This window comes from Amblyomma americanum, chromosome 8 (assembly GCF_052857255.1).
Source record: "Amblyomma americanum isolate KBUSLIRL-KWMA chromosome 8, ASM5285725v1, whole genome shotgun sequence".
NCBI lineage: Eukaryota > Metazoa > Arthropoda > Arachnida > Ixodida > Ixodidae > Amblyomma > Amblyomma americanum.
The window spans coordinates 57,178,678-57,205,727 of record NC_135504.1 but is presented as its reverse complement, the minus strand read 5'-3'; the positions used below and the strand labels follow the sequence as shown (position 1 = coordinate 57,205,727).

The following is a 27,050-nucleotide window of genomic DNA, read 5'->3' as shown; positions in this document are numbered from 1 at the left end:
GCTGCGGTGGAAGCCGATGCTATTATGAACTCCAAGCAAAGTTCCCCATACGGCCGCAGCCCGACCTGATTACAACAAACTTTGATAGCGGCCAAGATTTCGGTCTGTCAGAAAAGAAGTTCACAGAATCCAAATCCTATGACAACAGACTGATTCGCAATCATAGCTATATGAGTCTGTTATAACCGGGGTATTCCACAAGCCATGCATAGCTACAGACAAGAATTGGTGTATTCAATCTTAACATCTCTGCAAGAAGCTAGGAGCTTTAAGATGAGCATTACACATTCAAAAACCTTGCTGTGTGACAGGTGCAATCAGTAAAATGCAAAACAGATGCACAAACCATGACGGAGTCCTCCAGGATGAGGAGGAACGGGTCCGACTCCAGGCAGCGGCCCAACAACTGCAGGAGGTTGGGGTGCCTCAGGAGCCTGCACATTACGAGAGAGAGAGAGAGAGAGAGAGAGAGAGAGAGGGTGACGTGGCTTTAGCACGCAGCACCTGCACGGCATTTCACACTGGCAGGGATGCTTGTGAGCGTCCCGAATCTTCAAGCTAAGGTGCTCCCTGTCAGAGCGACAATAGGACAAAAATTATTTTGGGACTATAAAAAGAACGAAAAATAAAGTGTCCCTGCCCGTGCCACTAATTATAGGGCAGCAGCCAGCACAGGGATTTGGGAGAGCACTGTTGTGCAATGGGTTCACAATCATGATGTTAAATGCGGGTTGTGCTACTCGGTTTGGCCAAGGCATACATGTACACTCCTCCAAAAACTTGTCTAGAGTGCGCGAACGACAAACTATGTTGTGGGTTCATGGCTACCACTGCCTAGCGGGCTCGGCAGAGCTTTTAAAGGCATCGAGAGTTAAACACTGCCCACGGTAATGTGCACGCGCGTTAAGGTCTTGTTTCGAGCCCTACGTCACTTGTAAAGGATGCAAGTGCACTCCACGGGGCACCGCTCGAGTGTTCTAGGCAGGAATGTGAGGATGACTGTACATCAGTGTATGATAGACAGTGGGCAGCACTACATACCGTGTTTACACGATTGTAAATCGACTCAAATGCAAGTCGACCCCGCCACATCACATTTCTGAAAAAAACAAAAAAACTTGGAGGTCGTTTAAGCTTGGCCTTTAATAATAGAAGTGATAGCACTATCCTGCGGCCTCCACTTATTGCCAGCCGCTATCGGCTGTGGGCATATTCCCAAGCAAAAATGTATTAGTCACTTGACTACTCATCCACACTTGCGCCATCGTCCTCACTAGCGCTGCCGTCGCGATTGCTGCTCTGGTCCCACAGCTCGTCGTTCTAACATCGTCGTGCAGCGAAACCCTGCACTTCGCAAACAGCCACATCCCGACATCGTGTGGAGCAGCTGAAAATTTTCCTCGCTGCAGCTGCCACACCTGTATCACCTGTTGCGAACGTCGAACTTGCGGCCTGGCGCACAGTTCGTTTCTTCAGCGTAAAGAATGATAGCCATCTTAAACGTAGCCGTGAATGAGCGCCGGTCGCTTACCGGACCCGGAGCACAAATGAAGAATGACGAAGCACTACATTAAAAACTTGCGAAACACGGCTGGCAGTAGTCAAATGCGTCAGAGCCAAAGAGAAACTACGGGTGAGCGGTGTCGGCTATTCCATCGGCTATCGACACCCCTCGGCGCCGCTGCGGTTCCGAGTGGGGGGTGCTGGCGCGATTGGAACAGCAGGCCTACCATCAACATCGACGCTCCCTTGAGCACCAAGTGCACGGTTGAAAGTTAACGAAAAAAAAAAACTTGGACGATGCCTATTAAGAGCAAAACGCGAATGCGTTATCAAGCCGCCGCCGCCACTTATCATCAGGAGCCATCCGCGGCCACGTGTGGGGAATGGGCTAGTGCCAGTTTGCTGCTTAGCGACAGCCACCATCGGCCGCCTCGTGCAGGGCGGGGATGCCGGTTCTGCGCGTTGACATAGCAGCTGCTCAAGGCCAGCACCAAAAACGATGCGAGGAAGCCGTGCCGCAAAAATGCAACCACGCTGTAGCATGCCTGATATCTCATTTGTCTCGCCTTTATTTATGGTGCGATGCTGTGGTTTCGATTTTAACTTGACCCCCCCCCCTTTGGATTTTAAAAGTTTGATAAACAGGTCGACTTACAATCGTGTAAATACGGTAAGAGGTCACATGGAGAAAGCCAGAGGAAATAGTATGCACCTTCTGTGAAGTGCCTAGCATGTCTGCAGCATTACAAATACGAGAGTAAGAGCATCACGAATATAAAAGACATAAAGTACTGCTCTATCCCTTTGTTGACTCCTCAAGTTTGGCCGGAAGAAAGCAACACCAAGACTGAAGAACAGTTGGGGCAAACTGAGCAGTGACGGGCAGAGCGACTCTTCAGGTACCTGCACTGCTATAAGCAGCGTGCACATAAGGCGGAATGGCAGGATACGGATGGCAAGAAAATGTGGAGGACAAGCTGGGAGAATAAGCATCAACATAAACTTAGACCAGGAAGCAAGGGGGCTTGGGGTGACACAGAGGAGGCAAATTAATGAATAAACAGAAGTTAAAACCATGCAGAACACACACACAAAAAAATTAAGATAATAAAGTAAGATATCTGGGGGTTACTAGCGCAATGGAAACTAAGGCCACACAGCGCTAAACTAAGAATGGTTATGTACAACGGTTAGTTACGGTCGAATGCTGAGAACTAAACTTCACGGGTCTAAGTATTAGTTCGGTGGATTCTGTGACAAGTTAAAAGGCTAAAACACAGAATTACTTAAAATATGCCAAAAGGCCGCTTGTATGGAACCAGCAGCTCTTCAGCCAGTAAACTTGCGGTGTGGAATGAGGTGTGCTGTTTCAGTTAAACCATTCAAGGCAATGCTCATATTATGAGCAAAAAAAAAAAAAAAACTTTCACCTATACTACATCCAGGCCTCAAGGAAACCAGCTTCTTAGCTTTGCAATGCAAAACACCAACTGTTAATTTTAATAGACATGCACAAAATTTAGTAGAAAGTGCCGCAAGGGTTGAAAAAACAGCATCAAAATACCGGATTTTACCAATACAGCTGAACCTCGATATAACGAACCTCAATAAATCAAAGTTCATCATCATCAACAGCAGCCTGACTACGCCCACTGCAGGGCAAGGGCCTCTCCCGTCTCTCCAATTAACCCTGTCCTTTGCCAGCTGCAGCCACCTTATCCCTGCAAACTTCTTAATCTCATCCGCCTACCTAACTTTCTGCCGCCCCCTGCTACGCTTGCCTTCTCCTGGAATCCACTCCATTACCCTTAAGGACCAGTGGTTATCTTGCCTTCGCATTACACGCCCTGCCCAAGCCTATTTCTTCCTTTTGATTTCGACTAGGATGTGAAATATCTTTGAAAGTTCCGAGGCAAGTGCTGTACAGCACAAGTACAGGCTGAGATGCTGAGATAATGCCTACCTGAGATGCTGCACCTCATGCAGAAAGCAGATGTGCTCCGTGGGCGTCGCGTCCGAGCGGAGGATCTTCACGACCACCGGCGTGGTGGTGGTGGCGGCACCCGGTTCGCTGTCATTGGGTCCACTGTGGAGATTCTGTGCCTCCCCACGCACAGCCTGCCCAAACCAGCCAATGCCGAGCTCCTGCAGGTATTGCAGGCGCTCCCGGGGGAAGTTGGCCTGGGGGTCATCTGCCCACAAGGAAGGGAGCAAGGTTCAAGTCCTCTGTTTCGGCAATGTGTTAACAGATTCCACACCAATACCATCACCAGCCTCTGTCCATTTCAGTGCAAAGGCACTCCAGACAACACCAAACCACCAAAAGACAACCTCAAATGGTACTGACGTCCTCATCCCATATAGGATGTCCACAGTTTGTAAGCTACTTGATGATGCAAAGATGAAAATTTCTCAAATGTCTTATAAAAAGTCCTCTAGCAGGACAACATTGTGGCACTGCCCTGAAATCAAGCTCGCTTTTACGTATTTGGATCTCTTCACATAAAACTGCAGGTTTATTTAAAAGCAATTTCTTTGAACTACAGATATAAAAGAGAATAATTCTGATTCAGGAAATGTCATGTCTTCAGGATATACCTTAAAATATATTCGCTGTTTAACCTCAACTTATCCACCTCATGCTTCTGGTGGGGTTGGACTAAAGATTTTTGGGTCACAGCAGGTGTGCATGTTCCACGATTGTGCCACCATTAAAATCCAGAGAGAGCTATAGGCATCAATGTATAAAAAGACTGCCCAAACAACAACCCGCGGGAACTTGAAAAGGTGGTGATGAAACCAGTCAGTCTTGCTCAGCATGGCCAAACTTTTCCGAAATTAGTCAAAATCCAGCACAAAAGGAAAAGAAAGCCGCTTCACAATTATCGTGAATGCTACCCACAATAAGCCAGAAAATAATAATGCCTGTTCTCTGTGCCAAATCATCATATGTCCTGAGGCCAAACAACAGGACAAGAGGGGGGGAGGACTTGCAGAGGACCAGTTGAGGACATTCTCAGGACAACGCAACGTCCTCGGTAACATATTCTCAGGACAGCCTAAGGATGTAATTGTGTTGTCTGGCTGGCGAATTACAATCGTAGATTCAGTGCACTTCTGGATAATCTTTTTCTGCTCTTTTCGGACAGAGGCTGTTCCAATAACAGACAGAAACTGCAGACCACTTGTTCCAATGGCACATTGAGAGCCGTCGCTCTGTGAAGCAGTCAGGACTGCTCAACCGAAATCGGTGCATTCGAACGGCAGTCTGTGTGATATGCTGTACTTACTCACGCAGTGAGCCCAATCGAATAGTGGACCTCCTCCCCCTTTCGGCATTGAGGATTTATTTTTTTTAAAGCGTTAGCTTTTCTTAGCATGTTCCTTAGCTTCACGTTGTCTCAATGCTGAACTTGGCAGTGCGTCAAGATGCTGCATGCCAATAACATCAAGGTGTGTATCTTTTGACAAGAGCTCCTGCGGCGATAGCTCGCTCAGCGAACTTGGCAGAGCGCCAAGGCGTACCAGCAGCGGTGACTTACTCCCCGTGCAACTGAATGCCCGGCTGTGCCCGTGTATCCTTAGAAAGCCGGCGAGCGCACAAGCATCAGACAGGAGCATAGCAGTTTAAACCAGAATTCCATAAAACATCCTCTATACTGAAATGCTATGGAGGAAGCAGGAACTTCAAACCCTAGGCGATTTGGCGAGCTTGAGATCGGGAGCAAAAATGCCAAACCCCTCTCACACCGCTGCAAACACTTCGCATTACACATGTAACCATCCTGCGAGTTTCTTAAATCTATGTAAAAAACGCGCACCTGGTCTTCGGGGGCCTGTGTTCAGCATTTTCGCTTTATCACGCCCTATTGGCCGGCACCAGTGACCATCATAAAATCGTCCAATACAGCGAAAACCTTTCAAAGCGAATGACACTTAACATCAGCAACATGGGCGCGGCAGACCACGTGCTTTTGTTGATGGATGGACATGAACAAATGGGCGGGCGGGTGGGTGGGTGAAATTTCTGAATCACGCAAAAAAAAGTTTACATTTTTTTTCCCCATGTAATGGGCCCTCCCCTCAAGTTGTCAATTTTTCTGGAAACAAGTGGGTTAATTATGCAAATAAATATGGTATATTCTTAAGTGGCATGATTCCTTCTGCTGCCTCGTCTCCTGTTCCACAGCACACAATGTGCGTAAGAGCGCACAGAACGCTGGGTACTCTTTCAACAGTGTGCAAGCGCCCAAGGCATGCTCCGGCTAGAGATGAGTGTTCGAAATAGAGATATGGCACGCGTACCATCTGCTGCATTCAGATGCACTGTTGTGAAGCCCACGGATCACTCCAAATCTGCAGTTGAAATGCAATACAACCTTCCCTCCTATAATTTTTGACAACCACAGCCATTTAGTACCTGTGAATTACCTAAGCCTGTCGCACAACCCCATTATCCACCACAACAGCCACGTGTCCCTTTGTATCCACCCTTCCAGACTACATGTTACCGTATTTACACGATTGTAAGTCGACCCCCCCACATCACATTTCTGAAAAAAAAAAAAAACTTGGAAGTCGTTTACGCTTGGCCTTTAATAAAAGAACACGATAGCACTATCCTGCGGCCTCCGCTTATCGCCAGCCGCTATCGGCTGCCACGCGCGGGAGTGCCCGTGGGCACATTCCAAAAGGAAAATGTATTAGTCATTGGACTACTACACTTGCGCCATCATCCTCACTAGTGCTGCCGTCGTGATCGCTGCTGCGGTCCCAAAGCTGGTCGTTCTTACATCGTTGCGCAGCGGAATCCTGCACTTCGCAAACAGCCACATCACGACATCGCGTAGAACCGCTAAAAATTTTGCCTTGCTGCAGCTGCCACACCTGTATCACCCGTTGGAAATGTCGAACTTGCGGCCCGGTGCACAGTTCATTTCTTCGGTGTAAAGAACAACAGCCATCTTGAATGTAGCTGCGAACAAATGCGGTCGCCTACCGGACCCAGAGCACAAATGATGAATGACGAAGCACTACACTGAAAACTTATGAAACGCGGACGGCAGTAGTCGAATGCGTAACTACGCGTGAGCAGCGTCGGCTCTTCTGTCGGCTACCGACACTCCTCGGTGCCGCTGCGGTTCCGAGTGGGGGTGCTGACGCGATTGGAACAGCGGCCCTTCCATCAACTATCAACGCTCCCTTGAGCGCAGAGTGCATGGTTGAAAGTAAAAAACATAACAAATCTTGGACGATGCCTATTAAGAGTAAAACGCGAATGCGTTATCAGGCTGCCGCCGCTTATCAGCAAACGCTATCTGCGGCCATGTGTCTGGAATGGGACGGTGCCAGCTTGCTGCTTATCAACAGCCACCATCGGCCGCCTCGTGCAGGATGGGGATGCCGGTTCTGTGCGTTGACATAGCATCTGCTCAAGGCCAGCACCAAAAACGATGATGCTACGGAGCTGTGCAGCAAAAATGCAACCACACTGTAGCATGCCTGATATCCCGTTTGTCTCGCCTCTATTTATGGAGCGATGCTTTGGTTTCGATTTTAAGTCGACCCCCCCACTTCGAATTTTCAAATTTTGAAAAATTGGTCGACTTACGTGTAAATACGCTACCTGTTCTGCATTAAAATGCCCCACCCAAATCCACTTCTTCCTCCTAATTTCTGCTGGAATATTGGCTTGCAGAATTTTCTGAAATCTATGCTGCTCTCTCAATGTTACCCTCTTAGTTCCCCTCTCCACTCGTGACTGCACAGTCCATTTCAAGCCAGTAGCAAGCCAGTCAGATGCTTGACTTGAATGCAGCTATGAATTTGTTCATATAAAGTCAATACGATGTACAGAGAAGGGGCCACAACTGGAACCTTAGATGTATACTAATATATTTTTCGGCTGCCTCCCGCATTCCTTGCAGTGCCTACACTACTCACTTCCTGGCTTCTTCTGGCAAGTCAGTGCACCATGAATATTTCTCTCTTAGCACATATAAAATCTTGAACAGCACAACAATAGAGCCAAACAAAAAGTTCTCAACCAGTTCTGAAAGCTGACAAAAATTTCCACATTATGTGGTAAGAACCAGTCTTGTCAGCACCAAAGCTAAATTAATCCGAAGTCCATTTTTCCTAGGATTTGCCGAAGATGGTACACTAAACTTAAGAAAAATGGAGCATTTTTGTTTATGCAGATATTGCATATCCTCTTAACCTCCTCATTCGATGGCACACCAAACAGATATGCACATTTATCCTACTAAAATCTTTTAGTTCCAAGAGAGCTCGTTTTGGGGGCACCGTTTGTCGACTAAGCCTTCCACTGTCCCTACTTTACAAGCAAACAACACGAAAACTGCTCACAACAAAATGTTCAAAGCATAGGAAACCACTTCTCATTGCTCTTACACCATTTCCAAATGCGTCCGGAAAGAAAAGCACACTTTCCACACACTCACTGGAGCTAATCAGCTATTGGCCACAGACTTCAGACCTTATGAGGCCCCATCAAATCTAGTCTATGACAGCCTAACAGGCTTGAGATAAGAAAAAGTGTATTATAGGTGAGCGAACAGAAGTGACGCAAAAGACAACTTAGCTGAATGCAAGAAGCAAGTGAGAAAAAAAATACGTATAAAAGACACAACCTTAGGGCAAGCACTCTTGATGCACCCTGGCGCCTCCCCTACCGATGCTCCATGAACGCCCTGTGCTTCCCGGAGGAAGCAGTAAAACATCCTGCAGCAGCGAACTCTCTAGCTAGCATGCGAGAAGTAGGTATAGAGTACACACGATGCTTACCGAACCAGTCGTGGACTGAGCTGGGAGTGCCGCCCAGCTCCCCGGAGTAGTGGGCGGGCCGCAGGGGGTGCTTGGAGGGGGACGCCGGCAGCCGAGGGAAGATCTTTGGCAGGGGCTCAAAGCTCACCTGGAACCACAGCAACAGCCCAACATGGGGGACAACCATGAGCCACAGTGCAGAAGCAAGGGGCACAGCTGCACCCACCAAGTACCGCTCACTTGCCCATAAGCACAGTGAGAGGGAGGAAAAAAGGAAAACAGCAAAGAAAGAAAGCCGACTGAACACAAAATGCACCTCCTAACACATAGGTACATCTGAGCCCCAGAGGTCCCAAGAGGCAGTATTCGTATCCTAGAAAACGGTGCCCTTGTCAGGAGTACCCATAACCTAATGTCTAGTGAAGGACTCCGGGCTAGTTTAGACCACAGCACACCGGGGGCGTCTTTTGTGCCTTGCCTCCATCAAAATGCGGCTGGGATTGAACCCAGGTTCTCAAGCTCACTAGCCGAGCAGCCTAACCACTGAGCCACAATGGCAAGCTAAATATGTGTTCAAATTTTATGCAAAGATGGCGGAAAGTTTTCTTTTGAAAAGCTACACATGCAGTTACATAACTTACTTTTGTCTGAGAAGAAGTGAACAGTCCTGTAGGCAATCAAGCCAGCATCACAAAAGAGGTGCACAGCCTCGCAAAGCACCATGCGCTGCTAGGAAGACAAAACCATGCACCAACTTTGATGGCCCTTTTCAGGGCACCTACCAGCACCTTGCAAGACAACAGTCAATGCAGACAGACTTATGGCAAAGACAGCGGCGTTTGTCTGTGTCTTCATTCTACAATCCCTTGTTGCTAGCGCTGCAAGACAGTGACTTGAAGTAACAGACCAGCACAGGGGGCTCCTACCTCAAATGGCCATTGCAACTTACAGGGTCTCATTTTCTACACAAAAGGGGGCTACAGTCATACAGTAAATGAATCTGTATAAGACTTGCTATGCTGCTGGACTGCTAGGCTAACAGGTGTAACCTGCAACCTGCTTCTACGGCAGGAGTAGAGACTGCGCGGCACAGACCTTGTCGTCGAACGGTGTCGTGGGCGTGGCGAAGGCCAGGCGTGGGGCGGCCGTGGCCGGCGGGAAGATGGTGACCTCAGGCGAGATGCTAGACCGCTGGGCCATACTGCCCAGGGGAAGGTGGGGCACACTGACCCCATTGCGGGCACCCAGAAGCTACGCACAGAAACAACAGTAATAGATGAAGGTTAGCAGCACAGTGGCAACTGAGTGCATAATCCGAACAAACATAAAGCATGTGCACAGGACTCTCGTTAATTCGACTTTGTTGCATTGAAACTTCCCCGTTTATTCCAACTGGCTTGTGGTATGTGGAGTTTAACGTCCAAAAGCTGAGAGGGGTGCCGTAGTTTAAGGCTCTGCATTGATTTAGGCCTCCAGGGGTTCTTTACCATGCGCCCACATTGCACAGCACACGGGCGTTCTTTGCATTTCACCTCCACCGAAATACTAACGGCGTGGCCGGGATTAGATCCCGTGACCTCGGTATCAGCAGTTGAACACCGAAGTCACTGAGCCACCGCGGCAAGTTAGTTTATATGCAGTGACACTCTTGTTCTGCCTGCATCAAATGTATTTAAAAGGTTCCCCTTGATTCAAAGTCCACATAGTAATTCAACTAATTTTTTATCCCCTTTGAGGTTGTATTATCAACGGCAGACTGTGCAGGAGATGTTCGGAGAGAAAACACACTGTGCCACCATTTACTCGGTGACAAACAAAATAATAAGGGGCATTAAGGCAGACTCATTGCATCACCATGTTTTGCATTTCCTACAATGCGCAGTCACAGCACCGTATCCTTTCTTTTCCTAAAACCACCCCAGCAGCTTGCTGAATTGTCGCACAAGCTGCTGGCTTAACAGGAGCACACAATAACACCTATGCAATGCCAGGCAGCTATAAGGCAAGTTGGTTAACTCATCCGGGAAATGGTACAGGGCATGATTGCGATCGCCTACAGCCACATGACTGTTGAAGTTTACAGGCAATGTATCACAACAAGAAAAAAGAAAAATTTGTTTTTGTTTACTGCTGCACTGTACAGGTATGGCCAAAATTTTATGCAGCATGCTTCAGCATTTAAAACTTTCTCACATGTTCCACAGAGAAGATATGATGGTTTCTTGGGTTCATACACGAGTGCACCAACAGCATGTGCTAACGTATGTACAAAGTACTTCTTAATTTTCGCTGGGTAAGGCGTGACACAAGGTTCATCGCTGAAGTGTGCTCCATAATAATGTGGCCAGGACTGTATTTGCGAGTGCGCCCTGTTTCCTCTCTAACATGTACAGTAATGGTCATAAAAGTGTGTACAACTCATGAGCTCACAAAAATTCACAGGGGTACCTAATACCTTATGTGATGGCACTGCGTAGCAATAGAAGCTGTTGATGCCTTTACCGGAAGTGAAATCATTTCCCTCCAGCCAATGGGCAAATTTTATGACTGACACATTTTTTTTCCTTGAAGAGGCTTTTAAGGCTATCGCATTAAATAAGAAAGCCTCGGGTACAGCAACACCTTTACCGCATGCCCACACCCACCACGAGTGCACCTACTTGTACATGTTCTCAAACTGTTGTGCCTACAGATCCCTGTGGCTGATGCCCACCTACCCAGCACTGTCCTTAACCCTTTGAGTGCCATTTGTGTATCCGTACGTTCTACAGTCCGCATTCGAAAATGAGTGCTGGAACGCAAAGCTAGCATGCCTGGGTGGTGCCGCCATCTGTAGCATATTTCTAGAAGCTGGTATTATCATCTCTGTGCTGGGTTTGTCAGTTGAAGGTCATGGATGTAGAGCAACCGTGCCAATCCCTCCTTCTAGGGTGGTGCGTGGTGGCTTGGCGCAAGCACCGCACGCTGAACTTGCGAAAGGAATGAGGCTTCTCTGAGTGCGAACATCCCTATGCTTGCAAATCTTCATTCAAACATTCGCAACAGTGGTTCTGCCACCTCTTGTAAATTTGTAGAAGTTTTATTTATCATTCTCTCGCTGTGTCTGCTATGTGGCGTCAAGTCTAAGGGGGCGCGTGCCGCTACCTCCCCATGGACTCGCTCACCACTATAAGTGGAAAGCCAAGGTCGTTGCATCGCTCTTCCACCTCTCTCTTTCACATTTAGTTCGCAAGTTGCCGTTTTTACTCTGTCCAGGCTGCTGAAACTGCTCCCTCCTTGTGGGTGCAACACTCCAGGAAAAAAACCTGGCACTCGAAGGGTTAAACAGCGGATGAAAGAAGCAGTTTTCAGTAAAGGCACAGTACAACATCCATGCCGACAGTTGGCAACGTTTACTCTAGAGAAACTCATCCGTGCAATTACCACTGGAAAAAAAAAGTAAAGGGGGGAGGCAGGGAAACCTAATTCTTCCCAGTCACGACTTGCACCCTGAAATACTGACAAGAGGACAGCCCCTTACGCACATACACACTATATTGCACCCAAGTCCTTCAATATGACAAGCCTGTGTCAATGCGTGAGGTGTCACAGCACCAAAACAAAAGAAAAAACAAACAGGACCAATGAAATAAACAATCAGGCCCACCTTGATGCCCTCGTTACGGCAGCAGAGGCACCCCAATGAGGCTACGATGGCTGCCGTCAGGGCAAAGCAAACAGATGCTCCAATCACCCACATAGACTCCGAAAGGCTGCCCAATGCTGGTATCCATGACTGCGTTTCCTCCTCAGAGGTCACGGGTGGTTCACCTGCCAAACAAAAGCAAGACAGGACAGACAAAAAAAGACATGAGGTGCACCACCCATCGGCATCCAAGCCAACCCAGAGGGTCAGGCTAATCTTAGCCCGATGCATGGCTCTAAAAGGTGCTCTTCAGTATTCGAATCAACTTCAACAGAATAAGAAGTGCGGGCACAAGGCAGAACAAAACAATGACATGTATGCCACATAAAAAGCACTCCACAGACATGAATGATTAGATAAGGGATCTAATATGCCAACTACAACAAACCACAATCAAAAGCTCCCTATGTTCATCACCGAGAAAAATCAGGGCCAATGCTGACACAGAACTGTTCGGACAATCACTTAGTAATATCCGAAATTCAGAACTGCGACTCAGAAAAGAAAAATCCAAATGGCTGTACAGCAATGCCTTGCTACAGCAAGACTACACAAAAAGTGTAGTTCTGCAACCCCTCGATTCAAAACTGGCTTCTTGATCAATTTTTTTTTTCATGACAAATCAACCCACATACACATGCAGCTCAAGATTCTTACACCAACAAAGTACAAGGGTTTCTGTTTAGTGCCTTGGAACTACTAAATTACTGCCATTTTCTTGCTCAATGAGTCAACTTATTTTCGGTGCTAACCTGAGATGCAATGAGGTGTTTGTTGAGGTGTTTGTACACCACACTGATGAACTTACTTTTCTACTCTCTACAAATGTTATTTGTAGCGTCTTTCTGCATTTCTTCGTACCAACAAAGCAACAAAAGTATCTCAAATTTCAATAAAAACTAACTAAAATTGCTTTTACTGCAACGTGTTCCCCGAGGTTAATAAATAAAACTAGCTCAACTTGCTTTCGGTGCAGCAAAAACCCCAAGGTTACTGTGAAAGGTACCGAGTGGCACCCCGTATATTTGAGGAGGCTTGCCCCTCAAGAGTAAAAGTGAAAAAAACATGAGCTTATTGTTGTAGATGCCTCACCTCCACCACCAAGAGGATGTCCAGACACTTGGCAGACCAGGAGCAGCACGGTAATGATCACAGCAATCTTTGAGCCCATCATGGCTGACATGGCTGCACAAAAAGCACAAAAGTTTCAGTTTCAGTGCACCACAGAAATCAGACACAGCACGTGCCACAAAAAAAGTTTGGAATGACAGTGAAGAAACATCAAGATGCAAGCAAGTGGGGAAGAAGCATGCTGAAAAGTTCATCAGAAGCGGCCCATAAGAAAAACAGAAGGAACGCCAGAAAAACCTACACTCTGCACATGTGAGCACAAGAGACAAAAGAAAATACACAGCACTGCATGCCACAATAAAGACTGTCGCAGTTCTAATCTTGTATAGCCCAGGCAGGAAAAAGAAGTTCCGCAATTCTAGAATTTATTTGCTATTGACCTGTACAAACTGCAGAAACTGACAAAGATTGGAAGACTGATTTAGAAAATATTCTTCTCAAAATCAAAATGGGCAAATTTGGCTAACTTCTCAACATGCAAAGATGACTAAAGTGTGCACACTTACTAGACAACCGACAATCAAAGTGAGAATTCACAGCCCTTTTTCACACAATGATATAACAGTCCGACCAAAGAAATATTTGCTCATTTCGCTGCAAGAGAGTCAGTAGCCGAACACCACACACTCTGGCGTTTCACACCTTGAATTAGGCATGAGAAATATGCTAGAAAAACGTGGTTTGTGTAATGCTAAGAATTTCGTACTTGTTTGCAAACAAAAAAAAGTGAAAACCATTGGCATATTACACATGCCTGTGCTGTATGTGGTGTACCATACGTAATTGCAAGCAGTGGTCAAAAGAGAACTCAAGACAGAGGCCTAACATGAGAAATAGAAACAAAAAATGTGGCAATTAGATGACAAGTGAAATGTAAACCACCACTGCAAAAAAGCCACAACAATACTTAGAACTATGCAGTGCTCACACAAGAGTTGATTAAACCCAAGATATCTAAAATTAACGAAATATGGTAAAGAAAAAGCCTCAGGGGATGACCAACATTCTTGTTTATGCTGCATCCAACAAAAGGAAATGATAAAAAATAACTGCCAAAGGGAATGTAAAAAAAAAAATATTCCTGTAACTGAAAGAAACACATGCCAAGAAGAGAAAATTATTTAAAACCCAAATGCTTTGTGAGGAAAGGAAAGGTGCAGTGACTCGCAAGGGAAAGGACAAAAGAGAGTGAGAGTGCAAAGAGAAAAAGCACCCCAGTGGAGGTCTCTAAAGATCTCCTTCTGGGAACCTTCACATACACCCACACCAAACAGCGCGTGCGCGTGGGAGCTTTTGAAATTCGCCTTCATCAAAATGCAGCCACCACAGTGCCAGGGATTTATTCCCGGATTAAAACTACCCATCCTCTCTAAAACACAGAAACTAGCAAAAATAAAAAATAAAAGACACACACAGCCAGACAAGCTGTATTTAGTCCAAAAAATACATATAAAAAAAAGAGGTGCAAAGGAGGAGTCTCGTTGACATGGGAATGGTTGCACTGCATAGCCGCAACTGAACGCCCAAAATACACCAACATATCTCAAGGTGTCATTGCCAGAAGTTATATCCATCTTATCAGCAGGCCTCCCCAGAAAAAGCAATGCCTTATCGCTGTTCCCTGTACAGGAACAAACTGGCCACATTACTTATCTTTGCTATTGTCTCAACAGCACTTGTATTAAATATGGGAATGCATCCTGACATTAAATATAATAATGCTGTCATAGAATGCTTGAAGTGGATGAATAAAACGTACACTCGCCAAAAATGGGTTTTAAAATAGGACGTTTCGGGACCACTACGGGTCTCTTGTTCACAATGAAGATGGACGAAATGGACCACTTCTTTATAAGCGCACTTGACAGCGCTGTGAATGGGTGTAGTTATCCGGGAGAGTACCCTTCGTCCTGGTAATAACGTTACCCGTAGTCTGAATATAAAATGATTCTAAAAGCAGTCGGGACGATAAAGGTTTCATTGTGTCTAAGATTATGGCGTTTTCCCAGTCAATGGCATGCTTCATTTCTTGAACATGCTCTGCTAGTGCGTTCGATGCAGCAAATGTCGCACGTCATCGAACGCACTAGCAGAGCATGTTCAAGAAATGAAGCACGCCATTGACTGGGAAAACGCCATAATCTTAGACACAATGAAACCTTTATCGTCCCGACTGCTTTTAGAATCATTTTATATTCAGACTACGGGTAACGTTATTAACAGAACGAAGGGTACTCTCCCGGATAACTACACTGTTACGTTTCGCCTACAACGCGCGGTATAGCCGGCGCGGATGCAACGGACGCCGGGGCTTCGTTCAAAGTGGCGGTCATTTTGGCCCGTTCAGTGCTGCCGCAACGCCTCCCGCCAAACGCGTCCAGGCAGGTTTCAATGCCACGTGTCTTCGTGTGTGCGTGTGTGTGTGTGCATGTTGGTGCCCACGCTTGTCAAAGCGCGGCAGCCGGGGAGAGGAGCTCCCCAACTGGGAGGCGAGGAGGTCTGACCGGCGCCGGCCCGGCGGACGCGGCACGTCACGTCTCAACATGTCCGTGCGTCGCCGTCTCGGGCGCCTCATCCCGAGCCGTTCCTTCTTGCCCTCGACTCCGAGGGTATAAAGGCAGCTGCCCCGGACGCCAAGGAGAGACTTCGATTTCTTCCGTCGAGTAACGTGGTCGCCCTGACCGGCTGCTCTTTTGCGATGCTAGAATAAACAAGTTGTTCTGTTGGCAGTCGACTCATCCTTTGCCAGGACCTTCGGATGTTTCCAGCTGTGCCCCAGGCCGCCAGGCCAACGCTACCCTTAGGGCTTGCGACCCATTTGCAACAACACCCATTCACTGCGCTGTCAAGTGCGCTTATAAGAAGCGGCCCATTTCGTCCATCTTCATTGTGAACAAGGGACCCGTAGTGGTCCCGAAACGTCATATTTTAAAACCCATTTTTGGCGAGTGTACGTTTTAGTCCTCCCCTATGTTTCCCCCTCGCCAGACAGGATTCTGTCGAACCCTTGACTAGAATGCTTCAAGCAGGCGCTGCTTTCTGATAATGAAGCTATCAAGGCAACTTCCCAAGAACTAGCATCTGCAGTGCTTCAGTGCATGTTAATTGACTGACTGGAAATCATAAATGTATACAACTACAATTGTCAAGGATGCCAGTTTCTCACACAAAAAAAAAATTGTGGATAAGCTGCGCCTTGAGAAAAAAAATAACTCTGCTACTGCAAAAACTAAATTTTTGATACAAGCAGGAAGCAGGCAACAAAAAAGATGCCTTCCAAGAGGGCAGAAACCATCTTCAGCTGGTCTACTATATTAAAGATTCGTCAAGTCATCATCAGTCTAGTAACATCCTGTGTACGGCAAAGGCCTCTTCCATTAGTACCGTGCACCTTATGCCCGCAAACTTCCTGACCTTGTCCATCCAGCTGACTATCTCCCGTCACTGCCTGTGTTTGTTTTCTCTTGAAAGAAACTCCACTATCGTAAAAGACCATCGGTTATATTCCCTTCACATTACGTGTCCTGCCCGTTTCCACTTAATTGCAGCTAGGATATACCACTGCCCTGCATCTGTCTCCTGACCCACTCTGCCCTCTTCCTGTCTCTTAAGTTCGTTACATACCCACCAATTTCCTTCTATAGCTCGCTGCGATGTCTTCAATTTAAGAGGAGACGCGGCTTTAAAATCACGAAAAATGGCCAAAAATTAGATTTTTGAACATCACCGTATCTGCTCACACGCCTCATTTCCTATGCTGTCCAGAAGTTTTACTGCTGAAATCCACCGGGAAGTACTAAAGAAAAAAATTGTTTTGTGAATATATCTGGGAAATGTTTGAAAAAACCAGCGTTTTTGTTCTGGTTTTCTGACTGGATGCTCACCTTATGGTGCAGAATTCTCCACGACTGTCCAGTCTATTTGACCTTTTTTGTTTTGTCGCAATCATAGAACTCGGCACTATGAAATGACAACCTTGCTTTTCCAATTTAATATTTAATAGATTATAGATTTTTCATGGGACACCTTGTCTGCAATTTAGACATGCCTCTGGCAACTACTTTGTAAAAAATGAAAAAAAAAAAAAATTGCCGCGGGGGGGAAAAATCTAAGAATGTCATCATGCGTAGCATGCATTCAGAAATGCAGTGAATCCTGAATCGGTCCTCTACTACGATTTGTCTAACCTGGAGGAATTTCACACAGTGTAGAAGAGAAAAAAAATCTGTAAGAACAAAGTTCTCCACACATAATGCTGAAGTTTTGCGCACTTAAGTTTAAAATCAGAAGTAACTTGCAGAAAAAGTTTAGTCAAAATTTATAAAAATGCAAGAAAGTTGATTTTGAAAGCAGCATCGCCATTAAGTTCAACCCTTTTTGTTGGCCTCCACATTTTATACTCATATGGAGTGCTTGCAAGATAAAATTATTACCATATGCTTTCCAAAACCTTTCACTACAGTATCCTTCATGGCTTATGTGTGGATGTTAGAGACCACATAATGTATGTTTGGCAGCTTACTAATATTTCACTATTCATGACTTGAGACTGGAAGTGCATGTCAAATAAATGCACTCAACTACATCTTAGTCTCCTAGGTATTTCTCTTTCACAGTGCAGATATGCGGCAAGCTCGCCAAGCAAGTCCAAGCTCTTCACTTAAGTCCCAAGAGTTAAAATTCAACAGCAAGGGTTAAACAACAAAGCGAGAACAGGCAAAGTTATGAAATGGTAATGACTGGCAAATGTAACTGAAACGGGGCTTAAAGGTATCATATTTGGTGCACGCAAAGCCACCAAAGCCACACACGAGCAAAGCCATCAACGTAACAAGAAAGTTCTATCCACAAACCAAAATGTGTGCAACATTGCCCAGCAAGTCAGATCTTTCTCCAACAGTAGCAAAAAGAAACATTTCTTTCTTAAAAATGCACTGACCCAGCAGTGAACTTTGGTAGAGAGGTAGGTCAGTTAATGAGTAGAACAAATGGTTGAGCTGTGAGGAATGGCTATCCCTACTACTGCTTTGTGGGTTAAACCAAACTCATGATTAACTTCAATGGGCACCGAGGACAAATTTAAGAAAAATTTAAGGCATCCACAAAATGCAGTGAATCTGTGAGGCTAGCTGATAATGCAATCCACTTTCAGTCAGTGATGACTGACTCCACTTTCTTGAGGTTATCATGCCTGGGTGGTTAACAGGTTTTCTCCATTTTTAACGATGCCTGGGCATGCGCAGTATGATGCTTTCTTCTTTTCTTTGATGCCTTTCATCATAATAGAGCTTCAGTTACCAGTCAGCGTTTGTCATGTCTTGTCTTCCTTTATTCTGGTTTTTTTTCAAGCTGTTTACCACCCAAGCATGTAACCCAACCAACTAGCCAAGCTTACAATTCTTACTGTTGAGAATACCATCAACATCATGAGTTTGAGATGAATTGCAGCAATAAACACTCCATAGTTAGCTTGAAATTTTTCAGCAGAAAACAAGCCTTTGCCAAACAAAATAAAACATCAAGCCAAACAACTGAATTTCGTGAAGAACAAAAACAGGATGCAATTGTCCTCAGAGCTCCTTAAGTCTCCCGAAGTCCACCACACCCGCAAGTTCACCAGGCCACTCAAAAGATGGCAAAAAAGGCACAACTTAAGACCAAGTAGCAAAGATTCATCATGTGTCACAGTGCAAAAATCGATCCATTGTATTATGCACTGTGGCACATCATGAATACATATCAAGTGATGACATTTCCACTTTAACCAACACCAAAAAGTAGGGCATGACCACAGTAAGGCTAACCTGCAGCTTTTTTCCAGCATATGCAGAATGACCACCCATATTCAAACCACAGATGTGAGTGCAGTCAAATCCTCGATGCTTTCAGAGCCCCAGAACTAGGCGGCAATGATTCAGAATCGCGGCCAGTAAATGGTTAAAAACAACTAAAACAACCGAAGACACAAAGCAAACAACCACTCACAAGAACCAACGTCGCATTTCCTGACATGAGCCAGGCAATGATCTCTAGACGCAGCTAGCGGTCACACCCCATTCATATGCCAAGCTAGAGCTCAGCCTCTATCACTCTGGTAAAAAAAATTTGGCGGTTGTTTAGCTCTGGTTAAACCTGGAGTGACGCAATAGCTACAGCTGACCGAGTGGAACTTGGTCACGTGACCAGCCACCTGACGAACCATGTGATCAGCCACGGCGCCGCGCCGCCGGCAGCTGCTCCGCACCACGTGACAGCTCTAAATACTACCGTAATGTAGCTATTGCTACAAGAAACTTCCAAATTTAACTCGAATCGCAAAAGTAAGCGACACTTAACACTTCCATTGATTTCTATTTTGAAAAACATCATGCTCTGATCAACAACATGACTGAATTCAGCTGCAAATTGCTGTAAATGCACGTTCTGTTCTGCAATTGCCTCTTTAGCGTTATGTTCTCCTGTGTGACATTTGCACTAACGCCATGAACCTGGCTACACTAAGAGTGTACAGAAATAATCAAGATTGCAGCATAGTGCAATAAATGAAGGCCTTATGTTTACTATAATGGCCAAATGGAAGCAAAGTCTCGTTAAACATGATTAGCCAAGCACAAGAAATCAATTTTAAAAAAGTCATTTCAAGTGAAAATGCAGCTGGACAAGCTCTCTCAGGCCAAAAAATATGGCTTGTAAATAATGAAAATGCAACATTCTATTGCGCCAGAATGCTCTGGCAACACAATTAGCTGATGTGGCACGCTTAACTTGACAAAAACAAACATGCTACGTCTGGTACATGCAGACAAAAAGTAGGAAAGTGAAACCAAAACTGTAAAACGAAACAGGCAGTGTAAAATGCAGAACCAAAAATAGTGGCTTCACAAAATGAAGATCATTTTACTCGAGATTGAAAACTGCTGTTGTCAGCAGAGCCCTTTCTGAAAAAAAATAAAAAATGGAGGAGTGATTTCTGTGAAAGTTAATCCAAAAGTTGAGCCTTCACAAAGATAACAAATTATGCGCAGAATGTCCCTATTCAGGTGGCACAGATTTCATTGTAATTATGCCTGCTGCTGTCAGCGCATGCACTTAAAGGCTATGGGTTAGCAGTAATTGCAACCAATACGAATGAAAGGTTATTGAAATGTGATCATGGCATCAAAAGCACTGAGAACTAAATCCAGCTGCCTCACAATACCAACTGCACTAATCCAGTAACTCGGAAAACTGCACCAGGCTAGCAGCAAATGAAGCTATTTTATGCAATGAACAAAGTGAAATGGAGCTGGAGAAGCAAGCTTATCGGAAATGCACTGCATGGAAAGAGAACGACTGCCCTTTTGTTCCCAACTAACATACTTTACTGCAGGTACTAATTATATTACGCTGGCTCTCAAGTCAGCGGCTTGAACATTAGGATAGTTTTCGAGGTTAATGACCTATCAGTCATCAGTTTAATATTTTCTTCACGTCCGATGCAGTCACATTTTACAAATGATGAATCAAAGCTAAGCAAAAAAAAACATTCATCAGCATCATCATCAACACACTTCTCTTGAATCTCCCAATGCCTTGACCACCGTGGTCTTGACAGCACCTTCAACATATCAAATGCACAACACCCTTTATGTAGGATGCACAGTGCATGCTTTCACAATTCTACTGGCGTGCACCGATACTCGTTATATGTAAAATCAGTGATGCAGTTAGCTTCAATCTGTTTTTCAGTCAGCACTAGACAGAGCAGTAACATTCTTTGCTGTCACAACTGCAGCGAGCCTGACCAAAACGAGCACACAATGCACCAGCTGTGCACAGTTTAGAGCTGTTCTTGTTGTCAGGCAGTGTACCCTTTGCAAAAGAAGGACCGAGATCACATCTGGGTCACCCTTTCGTTTTTTATCACTTCTGTACTGTAGTTCCAATGTAGGACAGTATGGCATGCGTCAGGAAATGACCTCTCTGCCTCTGTCAGTTTTGTACAATAATATTTCACTGAAAATAACTTTTTGATCAAATAAATCTTCTCACTGAAACTTTACTGTACTTTTGATTAGGCTTTTCGCAACTAACAATTGACAAAAAGGCATATCATTTAAGTTAAATCATTTTTAGATAACACCCAACTTGTTCAAAGTCAGTGAGGCTACGACGGGTTTAAACGAGCTACATAGAATACAGCATTGGGTGCAAAGTAAAAACTTAATTTTTGTCACAATGTTTTGATTGGTCCACCGCCGTACGCTATTTCTGTAGATGATAGCAGCGCTCAAGAATGCGGCTCTGTCACAGCGAAGGCATGTTTCCCTTCAAGCGAAGCAAGTTTAAAATCCAAACTGTTCGCCCGCACCAAACAGCTGTGAAACGGTTGATCGAGATCGCATGCTCATTACCAAGCACAAAGTGCTTGAGAGCTAGGCCGTGCCGAGCGAGACGCGATAGTCGGCTCGAAGTGACTCATGCCCAATCTTTTACGAGAGATGCCAGTCAGCAAGCGATGTGCGCGCCGCTACGATTTATCACTTCCAGTTCGGTGATCACTCAGCGATTGCGCTGCTTTGAAAGGGCGCCGCGCGAGCCCATATACGGACACAGCAGTTGGGGGGGCATATACGGAAAACAATTAAGTTGGAATGTATGAGAGAAACCTGCGGCGCCAATGCGGAAAGCTGTTGCGGAAAGTATCAGCCCGTCCGTCCGCACACGTCCCATTCAAAAAGTTGCGAGAAAGCGATGCCCAAGGACGCCGCTGCATTACGAGACACGAACAAAACGAGGGTGACAGTTCCTACCGCCAAGTGCTCGCCTTGGCCCGGCTTGAGCTTCCGTACAATACGGACAAAACACGGAATGTCGAAATCGACAATGAGGAAACCGCTGACTTTCCCAGACCGCGGTCGCTAGGTCGGTCTGCGGTGCACCGCTAGTTCGACCCGGCCGCTCCGTCGAAATCGAGCCGGCCGCAGGGAACATATCGTAGACGCGCGCGCCGTAACATCGGTGGCCAGTGAACCGCTGAACAATAAAGGTCACCCAGAATTGATGAGTTTCGACGATGGAAGGCGTTTGGGTGCGTGAGAAACGGGACAGGAGGGCGGACGTAGTACGGAGAACTGATCTCTCGGCGTGACATTTACGCGGACACCCCCCCTTACGAGATATCAGCGCGTGACCGGGGTCCTACATTGGATCCTGTCAACTCTCGTGACGGTTGGTCATCAGCGACGACCAAACGTCGCAGTGAAGTCGGGCCATGCTAAAATTAGCCGCGCGTCGGTGATGGTGGTCGTTACGAAAGCGCGTGTGGCTAGCTGGCGCAGCTCGCGTCGAAGATGGTAGCAGCAGCAGCAGCAGCTTACCGCGGGCTCGCAACGGCAGCTGTGCGTACTCAGCGGGCGTCCCAGGGTCGGTCGGGTAGTCGCAGGTAGCTCCGTCCCTGCCTCGATTCCATCGCGCGGGTGGTACACGGGAGACGAAGAGGCAAGTCGCGCGGGCCGCGTATCACGCTGGCGACGGGACGGCCATCTTGATGCGTGCGCTGCTGGTGCGGGGCGTTCCATGCAAAAAGCGAAAGCGCACGGGACGCCTGCGGCGGCCGGCGGCGGCGCGATGCGCGCGTGCGTGCGTTTTCCGCCGCGGGGCGGAGATTTTCGCGCGTCATCAACGTCATCATCGGGCGTCCGCCCGCAGGAGCAAGAGCATTTTTTTGCGTCAGTACCAGCGGGAAATTCGAGTGCTTGTCTGCAGAGTATAACATCTACACTGGACAGGAGAGGAGACACTTCCGTATAGGTGACTCACTCCAAAGGAGTGCAGGGTCTGGTGGAGGCTTCAGGTCAACAGATTCTTTCCGTACTCTATACTACACGATGAAGGGAGCTTGAGCTCTGCAGTATAGCTGTCACAGAATGATTTCGCAAAATCACGTAATTGGGGAGTGTCAGTATATATCTCTTGGGGCTAAATCAAAAAGCATCCCAGACCTTGCCACCTGGGAAGAGCTGATCCAGAGCCACGACCCGGTTCAACAAAGACTCGCCATCCGTCAGGCGAAGACAGCTTACTGCAAGACTTACTCCGCGGTCTCCAGTGTTGAGAGCCGGCTGGGAGGCACCCCGTCCTAATTGCTGCGCCCAGACCGTACGTGAGGCCCCATGATGGCAGGAATAAAGTTTTCATTCATTCATACATTCATTCAATCATTCATTCATTCGTTAATTCATTCGCCTTCCTCCTTAATCTACATACCTCAGCCAAAGCAGCAGGACAGCCTGAAAGCTGTCCCACTCAAAATTTGCGACCAAGTGGAGCTTCCAGAACAACGACTGGCGCCCGCATGCAGTTGGCATAATATTTCAATAGGTTCAACCGTGTGTGCTCTTGAAATTTAAGTTCCAGCTGGTCGCTTTGACTGCGTTGTCTTCGAGGAAGATAGATGTCCTGGTCATTGAATGGAGAGAGTAAAATTGCACCATTAGGAGTGGACACATCTTCAGACAAATAGCATTGACTATTAATATATTTTAGAAGGCACAATCAATACTAGCTGATTTTGGTTTATGAGGTTTAACGTCCCGAATCAGGCTATGAGGCACGCCGTAGTGGAGGGCTCCGGATAATTTCGACCACCTGGGGTTCGTTAACGTGCACTGACATCGCCCCAGTAGACGAGTCGCTTAACATTTCGCCTCCATCGAAATTCAACCGCAGCGGCCGAGATCGAACCCGTGTCCTTCGTGTCACCGCGGTGGCTCAATATTGATTTGTGTAATCGTCAAACCTGTTTTATTATAGTTACTGATTCATTTTTCCAGTTCGCTAACAGGTCCTTCCTAGCATAATTAGGCCTCATAAAATCTCTTGGAGGTGAAGGCAGAAAATTGGAAAACAGCTTGTCATTAAAACTAGAGTATAAGAGTTCATAGAAAAAAAAATTGTGTCTCCAATCCACGCTGTGAAAGAGGTTGGACAGCGAAGCTATGCTTTTTGGAATCAATTTTAGCCTGACGTTTTTTGCTTACAACGACGACACGAAAACGCAACCGTAATCATCACCGGGAAACACACGCGTGCTTCGCATTGTTTGCAGACGCCGTTATCATACATTATGTGGTTTGCACTTCACACGTGGGCTTCGAATGACGGCAACCTCTTTCCAAGCAGCTAAAAAATGTTTACCGGAACGCGCAGTAAATCGTCGGCACCGCGCGTCGAAAATAGTTGTTTCATTACGGCGCGGTTTGGGTGTCCACCGAGATATGTGAGACAGGCGTCATTTCCTTTCCTTCAAACTAATTTTCGTTTTCCTTGCGTTACGGCGCGTTTCGGGTGTTCACAAGGTGTACATGCGACAGGCGTCATTTTCTTATTGTCAAACGTGCAAGGCGTCGCGCCGAACGGACTATGGCGTTCCCTGGGCCCCTTGGCAACGCTGCAACATGCTGTCGTGTCCCGCTCTTAAAGGGACACTGAGGAGAACTCTATGAATTTTTTTTCTTAGCAAAATCTAATAGTTCGGCATTTCATGGCTTCGTTGCCGCTTATTCGTGCGCGAAAGATGCATTTATTTCAAAGAAATTTGGATTCGAAGATGAAAAAGTTTTTCCCGCCGCTCTGATTCAAACTCAGGGAACTCTTATGACGCCACGGCAACTCTTATGACGTCTCGGAACCGAGTGACGTGACATGTGACGTAAACGCAGACTCCGTGATTTCTGACAGCTAGCGGTGCGGTGCGCAACCTTCCTTTCCCAGCCTCAGAGATTCGCGACGTCCATGAAGTAAGGAAAATTCCTCAAAGGTGGCGCCTCTTGCCCTACGAAGTCATCACGCTTGTACTTGCGAGATTGGCCTGTGGCGGCGATACCTGTATTTTGGTTCTTGCTATTTTCTACATTACAAGAGCTTTGTTTTCAGTAAGAGTGGCGCTTTTGTGATCAGGATCTGCTATTCTATCGATACAAGCCAACTTCAATTTCTCCTCAGAGTCCCTTTAAAGACGAAGCTGAAGTTTTTAACGCGATAGCGTTAAAGAGCTCGTGTCGCAGAAAAGCCGGTGTCGGCGTCTTTGGCCGTGAGTGAAAAATGGCGCCTCTCGGTGGACACCTCATCCGCGCCGTAAGGGAAGGGATTTTAAGGAATTGATTGATTGATGAATCGATTGATTGATGGATCGAATGACCGATCGATCGATTGATTGATCGATTTTTCTTTCCCTTACGGCGCGATCCGGGTGTCCAGCGAGAAATGTGAGACAGGCGTCATTTCCTTTCCTTAAAAGCAATTGTTCATTTCATTTTCTTTCTCTTACGGCCCGATTCGAGTGTCCGCCGAGATATGTGAGACAGGCGTTCTTTCCTTAAATTATCCAACGGGCCACGCGTCGCGCCGAACGGGCGATAGCGTTCCCTGTACCCCTCGGCAACGCTGCGACACGCTGTCGCGTCTCACTCTTAACCAATTTTTTATTTTTATTTTGTAGCGAGAGCTACACTGAGCTGCCAGTCGAGCGTTTCGCGCTACACAGGAGAGACAAGTTGTGCGCATGCGCCGTTACCATGGCAACTGAAGCGGAGCAAAGTGCGCTTCGTCGCCGCCTCGCCGCACGCCGCTATCACCCGAACACCGCGTAATAATAATAATAATAATAATAATAATAATAATAATAATAATAATAATAATAATAATAATAATAATAATAATAATAATTGGTTTGGGGGGAAAGTAAATGGCCTCATATATCGATGTCTCGTATATCATTGGAAGCCTGAACCACGCCTAAGGGAAGGGATAAAAGAGGGAGTGAAAGAATGGAGAAAGAGATGCCGTAGTGGAGGGCTCCGGAATAATTTCGACCACCTGGGGATCTTTTCACCCCCCCTCCCTTCCATACTTAAAAGACGCTAGCTACTGCCCTCAGTCACCCCTGATGAAGGAGCCGAGTGGGCTTCGAAACGTTGGGTTAAAGTTAACATTTTTGGTTGGAGATGTGCAGTTTATTATAAGATGTTTAACGTGCACTAACATTGCACAGTACACGGGCGCCTTAGCGTTTTGCGCCGCAATGCGCAGGATTGCGTATAAAGGCGTAGATGTAGTGCGCGTATGTATCTGCAGCGCGTCCTTGACCTAAGATATTAAACTTATTTTTGGAATATGGCGGTGTGCTTGGCTTGAAGCGCTCTGGAACGGGTCGGCCCGGTATTGCACTGCCTCCGGGTTGGGCCGGGGCATATTAGCGCGGCGAGTCTTTTCTTTCGCTCTTTGCTCTATGTTGTGTTGTTGTCGCCTCAAATACGACGCTAAGGCGCCCGTGTGCTGTGCGATGTCAGTGCACGTTAAAGATCCCCAGGTGGTCGAAATTATTCCGGAACCCTCCACTACGGCACCTCTCCCTTTCTTCTTTCACTCCCTCCTTTATCCCTTCCCTTACGGCGCGGTTCAGGTGTCCAAAGATATATGAGACAGATACTGCGCCATTTCCTTTCCCCCCAAAACCAATTATTTTTATTATTATTATTATCATACCCACGGTGGGGGATTGGCCAGGGTTTGCTCTCCTATCCTTTACCTCTCCTACTTTCAGCACGCGACAGCGAGCGTGGCTCGGCTTGAGCCAGTACAGGCCCCCCATGCTCTTTCCTTTTCCTTCTTCCTCTCAGCAACGTCAGTCAGTCAGTCAGTCGCGTCTGTAACACAACGTTTGACATGCATGCAGAGAAGGAGAGTCCAGCCGATGCTAAACGGCGGTATAGACAACTCTTCCGATCCCGAGGTTGTCGCCTGGCAGTTGGCTTGAACCAAGTAAGAACGCTGGAGTCTGTGTCCGCTGTCAGACATCCCTTCGATCGTGGTGAATAATGGTGAAGTCTGCTGTGTTCGGCTTCTGGAAAGCGGAATTATCATCCAAGGAGTCTACGTACGTGGCACCGGGAACATTTGTCAA

General features: G+C 46.5%; 1 protein-coding gene across 1 annotated transcript in view; it reads right to left on the bottom strand.

Annotated features, from left to right (window-relative positions):
* The window catches only part of LOC144101704 (uncharacterized), a 51,284-nt gene extending 28,558 nt beyond the window's left edge, over positions 1–22,726 (bottom strand). The window contains exons 1-7 of the mRNA XM_077634837.1: positions 22,465–22,726; positions 13,067–13,159; positions 11,936–12,099; positions 9,385–9,540; positions 8,311–8,437; positions 3,467–3,695; positions 347–434 (exon numbers count right to left, since the gene is read on the bottom strand). Of these exons, the coding sequence (XP_077490963.1) occupies positions 347–434; positions 3,467–3,695; positions 8,311–8,437; positions 9,385–9,540; positions 11,936–12,099; positions 13,067–13,157 (855 nt within the window). The 5' untranslated portion in view covers positions 13,158–13,159; positions 22,465–22,726. The remainder of the gene's footprint in view (positions 1–346; positions 435–3,466; positions 3,696–8,310; positions 8,438–9,384; positions 9,541–11,935; positions 12,100–13,066; positions 13,160–22,464) is intronic.
* Between the last annotated feature and the right edge of the window lie 4,324 nt (positions 22,727–27,050).